Source organism: Mastomys coucha, unplaced genomic scaffold (genome assembly GCF_008632895.1).
Source record: "Mastomys coucha isolate ucsf_1 unplaced genomic scaffold, UCSF_Mcou_1 pScaffold6, whole genome shotgun sequence".
NCBI classification, from domain to species: Eukaryota; Metazoa; Chordata; class Mammalia; order Rodentia; family Muridae; genus Mastomys; species Mastomys coucha.
In genome coordinates this window covers 39,001,748-39,011,046 of record NW_022196912.1, presented here as the reverse complement: position 1 = coordinate 39,011,046, position 9,299 = coordinate 39,001,748, and the positions used below count along the sequence as shown (strand labels likewise).

General features: G+C 50.5%; 1 protein-coding gene across 1 annotated transcript; it reads left to right on the top strand.

Moving 5' to 3' along the window:
• The first annotated feature begins 3,761 nt into the window (after positions 1 to 3,761).
• Kcnf1 (potassium voltage-gated channel modifier subfamily F member 1) lies at positions 3,762 to 8,292 on the top strand. Its single transcript, XM_031357151.1, has one exon. It carries the CDS (start codon positions 4,106 to 4,108, stop codon positions 5,621 to 5,623), a length of 1,518 nt encoding a protein of 505 aa, XP_031213011.1. The 5' UTR covers positions 3,762 to 4,105; the 3' UTR covers positions 5,624 to 8,292.
• Positions 8,293 to 9,299: the final 1,007 nt, after the last annotated feature.

Sequence of the window (9,299 nt, the reverse complement as noted above, 5' to 3'; positions counted from 1 at the left end):
TATTGCAAGAGGGGGTGGGAGGAGAGAGATGGTTCGGGTTCCTAGAGCAATACCCAAGACCTTGACATCTGACCTCCACATGCATGTGCAAACATGTGCGTGTGCTCTCACACCCAAACACATACCCCACATACACATACATACATGGACATACCTACACACAGGAGCCATTGTATGTATTATGAGTTATTTCCTAATAAAGCTGTTAATATCAAATAGTGCTAAAACACTTAGCTCCTCCCGGGTACTAGCCACATTTCAAAATGCTCCATAGCCAGTTGGCCAGTGGCTTCTGTCTGGGTCCTAGTAAGTGAAAGTGTCAGTCACCACCTGAGTTTCAGAGGGCAGTTGAAGGCTGGGCAGGCAGCCGGATCCCACCAAATCTGGCACAATACCCACCCCTCCTAATCCTGATAAGACTGGACTTTGCACTTCAGGCTGAGCAAGCACTGCACTGCAAGGAGATCAGCTTTGCCCACCATGCTGGTTATTTTTATTGTTGACTCCACAAAGCCAGGGTCACTGAGGAAGAAGGGACCTCAACTGAGAAAATGTCTCCACCAGATTGACCTATAGGCAAGTCTGCAGGGACCTTTTCTTGATTGGTGTAGAAGGGCCCAGTCCACTGTGGGTGATGCTACCCAGGGACAGTTGGCTGGTCCTGGGTTGCATAAAAAGGAACCGGAGGAAGCCATGGAGAGCAGGCCAATGAGCAGTGTTACTCCATGGTCTCTGCTATGGCATCTATGGCCACAAAGCCTGAGAAGAGATTGTCCCTGCAGGGCTAGTCCACTCTTTGATTCGTTCCAGTGGGGATGACCAATTCAGTTCCAGGCTCTATCCTACCCTCCTCTTAAGTAAATCTCCACAGCATTGGCATATTTGGCCAAATTGGCATAGGACAGGTATTTCCCCTGCCCTAAATCATCCCAGACCCAGGTCCCAAAACAGTAGAGACCATCCTTACCCAGAGCCTGCCAGAGGACTTCAGCTCCCTAGGCCTAAGTTCTCTCTTCTGTCCTGCCTTGATTTTCCTCTGGAGACCCCAGGGAAGGCTCCCACTTTCTTCTTGTTCCCAGCCCTGCCTGGTCAAGCCTGCATTTGCCCTGCCTGGTCAAGCCTGCATTTGCCCTGCCCATGTCCTTTTCTTGGGGTTTATAAGAACACAATGCCTCAGTCACCACTGTACATTAATTAAACCTGGAGAATAATTTTAACACCTAATCCCTTCTGTGCTAGAGAGGTGTCTACAAACCTTAACATGCTTAAAACACCCACACACAGCGATGGTACCTAGGGTGGTGGCTGAGGTTCCATCAGGCACTGAGACATCCATCCACAGGAACACTGAACACCGTGGGCTTTGTTTGTTTTTTGAGACAGGGTGCACTGTATCCTAGGCTGGCTTCAAATCCACTACTCAGCCAAAGATAGTCTTGAACTCCTGATCCTCCTGTCTCTACCATATCCAACTTTCATGCCCTGTTGAGGGTGGAACTCAGGCTTCCTAGATGCTAGGCAAGCACTCTGCTACTTGTGGTATGATCCCAGGCCCTAATACCTTGCTTTTACAACTCCCTCTTCCAACCAGCAACATCCTGCCAGCATTGCTTCTGGGGGAACTCGGGAAGCATCACCCCATAATTCTTCCCTCTCTTGTTATGCCCTAACTATAGTTGTTATGTCTGTCTATCTATCTATCTATCTATCTATCTAGATATCCTTGTTTATATATACATGTATTATATATGTATATATAATACACACATACACACATCTATTTACCTATCTATGTTTCTATCTATATCTCCAGTAGATTACGAATTCTATCTTTACCTAGGGTGGGTATGGCATGTGTACATGCACAGAACCTCAGTAAATATTTGAACATGTGAGTACAGGAGAGGGCTCTGGAGTGCACAGACAATATGGACCCAAGGGTGTGGAGATGGTGGGCTGCCTATCAAGGAGAGGGGCCTTGGAGTCTAGCATCCTGAATCCCAAGTACAGTGGGTGATGGTGGCAGTTACTTGATGTCTTACTTTCTCAGAAACAGCTGGGGACTGAGTATATATATGTGTGTGTGTGTGTGTGTGTGTGTGTGTATATATATATATATATATATATATATATATATATATATATATATATATATGGCACCCAGAGTGCTAGGTGTACAGTGCTCTTATATTAGTGTTAATTATTATTGACATCTGACCTTTCTCATCCTCAATTTCCTAAATGGAAATAAAGTCAAAATTACTAAGATATTTCCCCAATAATACTTTGTGTGCTGTACTCTAGTGCATCCAGTTTTTATATCATCTCATTAAAGAAAATACTGCTAGTGGCCCAGTGTACCAGTTTCATGATTCATGAACAGGCATGGTCTTGAGCGGCTAAGAAATCCACCTTACAGAATACATTTTAATAGTCTTTTTCAACGAGCAGTTTTAGAGTCACAGAACATTTGTACAGAAAAATGCAATTTCCCAGATCCCCATCTCTATAGCTTCCCCCAACAATCAGCACCTCCCCTCCATGATGAACATCCCTGTGGGAGTGGAAAGCTTGTCACAGCTGAGGAAATTTCAGGGACAGAGCATCCGTAATCACCCACACGGCCATAGTGTCCTTTAGGTCCCCCTCTTGCTTTTGTGCATTCTGTGAATGTTGACAGATGTGAATGACATGTCTGCTACCACACAATCAAATAGAAGAGCTTCGCTGTCCTATTCACCCCTCTTACTGGCTCTGCCTGTTCACCTCTCCAACTCTGTATGTGTGTGTGCGTGTGTGTGTGTGTGTGTGTATGAGAGAATCCCTAGCCCAGGAGAGCTTCCAACTCTGTCTGATCTTGTCTCTCTTTCCTAAGTGAGAGGAAGCTTGGATCATAGACAAGCACCCCTGTGCCCCACCCACCCACCCCCTAAGCCCAGTTTATGTGGTACGGGAGAGCAAACACAGGGCCTTGTGTGTGCTAGGCAAAGGACTCTACCAACTGAGCTACATCCTGGCCCAGCTTAGGTTTTTAAACCCAGTTCCAGGCCATAGCTAGATCCAGGGTTGATAATGCTGGTTAAGAACCTGGATCTGAACCAGAGATGTTATGTGCCTCAGGAAAGATGAGAGGGAGTATAGGGACATCCAACTGGAAGAACTGAATTCCCTCATAGTAGAGGGATTATGGGCACAGGGGCCATCGGAATCCAGGGCTCTGGGAGCTAAAGGTGCTGATGTTGGCCTGCTGGAAACTAGCAGCTAGGCTAGCAGAAAAACCCTGGGTTAAGCTCTCCTCCCTTTTCATCTTGTGACCTGAAGCAATTTTCTCTTTATTGTGAAGGCTGGGGACAAGTTCTAGGAGTAGAGGACAAGCTCACGCCACCAGGAGGGCAGTGCTCTGGAGTGTCAGGGACCCTTCCAGGATCTACTGACAAAGTCTAGGGCAGAAGGAACGTGCCCAAGGAGTGTGCCACTGCCCCTTGAGGGACTTGGTGAGCAACAGACAGAGGTCCTCTTTCCCCTCTCACCTAGCCGCGCAGGAGCCAGGGTGGCCTTAAAGCTCTCAGTCCTAATCTCTGAGCCCGCAGAGGTTGGCGCCGGTGGTGGCACGGTGGTGGCAGCTGTGCAGGTCTGCCCAAGGGTTAACTCGTTCCTGGGCAGCTGCAGCGCGCGTGCGGTGCGAAATCTCACCAGAAGAGGGTACAGTAGCAAAGCGTTTGACGTCAGGCTGGAATTCCTATTGTGTTTCGGACCCGCTCCGGCAAAGCCAGTCTAAGTTAGCTCTCTGTACAGCCCGGATCGCCCAGCTCTGGGGCTGACCCGCCGCCGCCGCTCATCCGGCGAAAGAGGACGCTGCCTGCGAGAACCTCGTCCTGTCCTGGACCGAGCTGAAGGAGCCCGTGGGTGAGTGTCCCCAACATTGGTGGCCACCGGCCGCAGAGTTCCCTGCAGCACTCCTGGATGCCCGCGTGCAGCCCCGCCACTGGGTGCATGGCTCCCTTGCGGCGCGCCCTAGCCTGCGGCCGCCCGCTGTGAGTGCCTTTCCCGGCAGGTGGTTGTTGTCCCCGAGGGCCTCGCATTGGCAGCAGCTGCGGCAGGGCTCATGGAAGCGGGGCTTGCAAACGAACCCGCTGGGAGCATGGACGCATCTGCCGAGCAAAGTCTCCCGGAGCCAGGCAGCCAGGACTCCGTGGCAGGCGACGACATTGAGATCGTGGTAAATGTGGGGGGCGTGCGGCAGGTGCTCTACGGAGACCTGCTCAGCCAGTACCCCGAGACCAGGCTGGCAGAGCTCATCAACTGCTTGGCGGGGGGCTACGACACCATCTTCTCTCTGTGCGACGATTACGATCCAGGCAAGCGCGAATTCTACTTTGACCGGGACCCGGACGCGTTCAAGTGTGTCATTGAGGTATACTATTTCGGGGAGGTCCACATGAAGAAGGGCATCTGCCCCATCTGCTTCAAGAACGAGATGGACTTTTGGAAGGTGGACCTCAAATTCCTGGATGACTGTTGCAAGAGCCATCTGAGTGAGAAGCGCGAGGAGCTGGAGGAGATCGCGCGCAGGGTGCAGCTCATCTTGGACGACCTGGGTGTAGATGCTGCCGAGGGCCGCTGGCGCCGCTGCCAGAAGTGTGTCTGGAAGTTCCTGGAGAAGCCGGAGTCTTCGTGCCCTGCGCGGGTGGTAGCGGTTCTGTCCTTCCTGCTCATCCTTGTCTCCTCCGTGGTCATGTGTATGGGCACCATACCCGAACTGCAAGTGGTGGACTCGGAAGGCAATCGCGTGGAGCACCCGACGCTGGAGAACGTGGAGACGGCTTGCATCGGCTGGTTCACTCTGGAGTACCTGCTGCGCCTCTTCTCATCGCCCAACAAGCTGCACTTTGCCCTGTCCTTCATGAACATCGTGGATGTGCTGGCCATTCTCCCCTTCTATGTGAGCCTCACACTCACTCACCTGGGCGCAAGAATGATGGAGCTGACCAACGTGCAGCAGGCTGTGCAGGCCCTGAGGATTATGCGCATCGCACGCATCTTCAAGCTGGCCCGTCATTCCTCCGGCCTGCAGACCCTCACCTACGCCCTCAAGCGCAGTTTCAAGGAACTGGGGCTATTGCTTATGTACCTGGCCGTGGGCATCTTCGTCTTTTCCGCACTAGGCTACACTATGGAGCAGAGCCACCCTGAAACTCTGTTCAAGAGCATCCCCCAGTCTTTCTGGTGGGCTATCATCACCATGACCACAGTGGGCTATGGTGACATCTACCCCAAGACCACTCTGGGCAAGCTCAACGCGGCCATCAGCTTTTTGTGTGGAGTAATTGCCATTGCCCTGCCCATTCATCCCATCATTAACAACTTTGTCAGGTACTACAACAAACAACGTGTTCTGGAGACCGCAGCCAAGCACGAGCTGGAGCTGATGGAGCTCAACTCCAGCAGTGCAGAAGGCAAGCCCGGGGGCTCTCGCAGCGACCTGGACACCCTGCCCCCAGAGCCTGCCGCCAGGGAGGGGCCAAGCTGGGGTAGCCGGCTGAAGCTCTCGCACAGCGATACCTTCATTCCCCTGCTGACAGAAGAGAAGCATCATAGGACCCGGCTACAGAGCTGCAAGTGATAGCTGGGCTCCCTGGCAGGGATGGACCGGGCTGTGGATGGACAAACCATTGGGTAGACATGTCACTAGGCTTGTCTGTGGTTTCTGAGGAGCTGTTTGTGTCTTCCAGCCCTCCCCTGAGCAGACCTTTGCCAAGACTGGGTAAGACTCCTTGGGTGCCAGCTGTCCAGGAGCAGGAGGTGTGGGGAGTGCAGGAGCCACAGGGCCACTTGGGGCTATCAGAATGACCTCCCGTGAGCCCACATCTGCTTCTATGTCCCCCTCAATAAAACTTCCTGTTCAGCATGTCCTCCATGCTGTGGTTGTCTCAGGCTGGTTACCCCAAGAGTGACTACTGCACACCCCAGCGCCAGGCCAGGAAGGAGGTGTGCAGCTCCAGAGGGAGTGGGGGGTAGCTATTTTTAGTGGAGAGCTAATTAAAGAAGGGCTGCAAGGCAGGGTTCAGCTCCAAGGCGCCTTGCCACATTCCAGGAGACACTCTCCTGCTTCCTTCTGTGGGAAAGCTGGCTCTCTGAGGCTTAGGGAGGAAGGAGAGGTGACAGAGGCCATTGTGGGGCAGCTAACTCACAGTTGTCACCTGTGGAGTAGCCCTTTTCACATCCCCTTTTTCCTTTCCAGCTACTCTGGTAGACTGACATCCCCATTTTACAGGTAAAAAAAACTGAGGCTCAGGATCACAACAGAGGAGAAATTCAGCCATGGTTCTGATTGTCCCCATGAGGTCTCTCCAACAACAGGCTGTATAGGGGCAGAGGCCTTTTGGGGGGGGTCTTATAAGGGAAGGTTCAAATTCCTCAGTGATTTGTGTGTCAGGAGGACCTCAGAGGAGAATCCCAGCTCTTAGTTCCGCTGCTGGCATTAGGATGGCTCAGTCCTTTATTGAAGGGGAAGCAGTCACAGCTGTTTCTATCATTCTAGGCTGGGAAGGGGAGAGTTATATACCTGTCCATTGGGGTCTCTGCTGGTCTGAGCTGGCTAGGCACAAGGGTAGTTAAAGGACGAGCACGAGACTATAGTGCTGCTCTTGGCCAAAGGCTAAGCTGGGTCTGTGGGCCTAACCCTTTGGGGTTTTCTACCTTCTAGGAGCTGTGGAGCCTTGTTCTTCAGCCCAGCCCCCTATCCCAGCCGTGGGGGCACCAAGGAAGGAATGCTGTGCTGAAGTAGGAGGTAGACGGTAGAAAGGGAGGGATAGAGGTGTCTTCTATCTGCCTCCACTCTGGGTGGCTCTTTTCTCTTCCCTGAGCCCAGAAGTATGAAGAGGGCTGATTTTTCAGGGCACCTTCTAAGTCTGCCTTTCCAGAATTTCCAAGGTTTAGGCTTCTGATTCTTACGGCAACATCTCTGGGAGGTAGGAGGTTGTTATTTGGAGGGAGAAGTCTTGAGAGTCGAGGTTCTATCTTCAGGGTGCAGGCTCACTTCCTGGCTTCATTGTTAAGATACTCAGGATTAGTCCTGGCATAGAGGGCCCATGTAGCAGTGATATTAGTGGCCATCTGAGGGGACACAAGGACTGCCCCGTGTCCCTCCGGCCTTCTCACTTAGGACCTTAAAGGTCTTTAGTACTTCTGGTCAAGCTGGCTAAGGCACTGGTTGCTCCAAACTGGTATATGCTTGCTCTTCACATTTCTCCATACTGACACCAGGTCCTGGCACTATCAAAGGCAGAGGAAGAAGTTGGGGTCTGAGGAAGTAGAGATTTTAGATAAGGGAGGGCAGGGACTACTAGGGTATGTGAATTATTGGGGCACAGGAGATTTACTGAAAGGTTAGCTTGCCTTTGTTTGTCCCCTTTACGCAGAATCTTTGGGAAGCTAGGATATAGGGAACCATATCCTAGGACTCAGAGCCCCAGAAAGAGGGAGAAGCTCAGGGTTTAAAGAAAGCTGAGTGACCTTGGGGCAGAAGGCCATCTTCCTGTGTCCCCTCCCTTCTGGGGCAGTGGTACTGGAGATGGAGGTGGGGAATTACAGGGAAGAGTAGTCAGAGCTCCGAAGCATCTTTTGCTCGTTCAGGAATAGAAGACCAAGCCCAGAGAAGTGAGCCATCTGTGAGATCTCCACAGCCTAGGATCCAGTGGGACACTGGTCCCAGGGGGACTGAGTGACTGATAGTGATCCTTATGCAGTGATTGCTTTGTCACAGAGGAGTGGTCTATATGTTCTGAGAGCCAGGACAGTCCCTAGGAGATCTCTGGGTTTCGAGTACTTGAAAACTTGTACCTTAGAACAAACAGGGATTGGGTATGGAGTTTTGAAAGCTTGGTGTCTCGGCTACACCCCATTGCTATGAAATTAGAATGTCTGAGATGACCCTTCATTGTCAGTACTTTTATAACTTAAAGTACACATGAGTCATGGTGATTGGGTTAAATCCGGGGTTTGTATCTATAGAGCTGAAAAAAAAGGTATTCTTTCTCAACAAGCTTCCAGGTGCAGCTGGACCCTGGGACTAGTAGTCCACAGAATAGCTTTTAACTATCAGAATAAACCTGTAAACTGTAGCCAGACCTGGTGGACCACCTGTTTTTGCACAAGTGACTTTAGAATAGGTTTTATATTTTTAAATGGTTAAAGAAAAAAAAATACTCAAAGGAATAACATTTTGTGAATCGTGAATAGTACTTTACATTCAAAATTTGTTGTCCATAAATAAAGTGTTATTGGAACTAACCTGCCTGTTTGTGTATTCTGGGATTGGTCGTGATGGCTAAGGAGGTATAAGACACAGCCGAGGAGTTGAGGTAGACCAGATGGCCCACAGAACCTGAGTGACTTCCTCTCTGGCCCTTACAGAGGAAGTTTGCCCTGGGCTGGAAGAGACATCTAAGGTAGCTTCCAGGGCTGCCCAAGAACCCTTCCAGAAGAATAACCAAGAATTCCCTAGGAACTTTGGGTGCTGATGGCTCCAGGGAGTGGGGGTAGGGAAGGAATTACAGGAGAAAGTCCTTTTTATCTGGGTCCTTACTGTATCACAGGCTCTCAGCTCCCCATTTCCTTTACTCCTGAAAATTCCTGGCTTCTCTTTCAGCCTCATCCCTGCACTTCAGGCTTGCCTCTCTCCTCCATCTTCCTGACTCCTAGCCACTGTCAGCTCACATCTCTCTTCTGAGCAAGTTATTTGACTTGCTTCTTTTTCTATGTGGGCATCAAGCATTACCCACATCTGTTAAGAACAAGAGAATGTTTTGGAGGTTGCAGAAGGTCTATATTAACTGAAAAACAAGGTATTGTTGAATATTTTCGTACATAGGAATGGTGGCTCTAAATTGACATCTTTGAGCCACTCATGAACAAATCACAGGGATACCTTTGTTCTGCTTCTGTTAACACTGAGAGTGCTCAGTTGTGCCATTTAGAGTGGAGTTGTGTCTGTGTGTAAATATGAATTAATTTCTATGTGCTTTCCCCAAGGAAAGGACATGTGGTGACATACAAAATGCTTTGTTTGGTCTGTAAATAACAAGGAAGTAAACTAGTCAGTCTATCTTATAGTTGGGGAAACTGAGGCCCAGAAAACTGAAGCCACGGGCTGGTGATGGTAGTAGGAACCAACCAAAACCTTCAGCTGACTCATTCATCTGAACATGGGCCAGCCATTCCTCACTCTACCCTCACCCAGCAGCTTTGACCAGAGCCCAGGGCCCCAAGACCCCACCTCAGGGCTGGCCCAGCTTCCT

Bases quoted from the DNA above. Each gene is read 5' to 3' on its own strand.
- Kcnf1 (XM_031357151.1), top strand. From the start codon at position 4,106: ATGGAAGCGGGGCTTGCAAACGAACCCGCTGGGAGCATGGACGCATCT.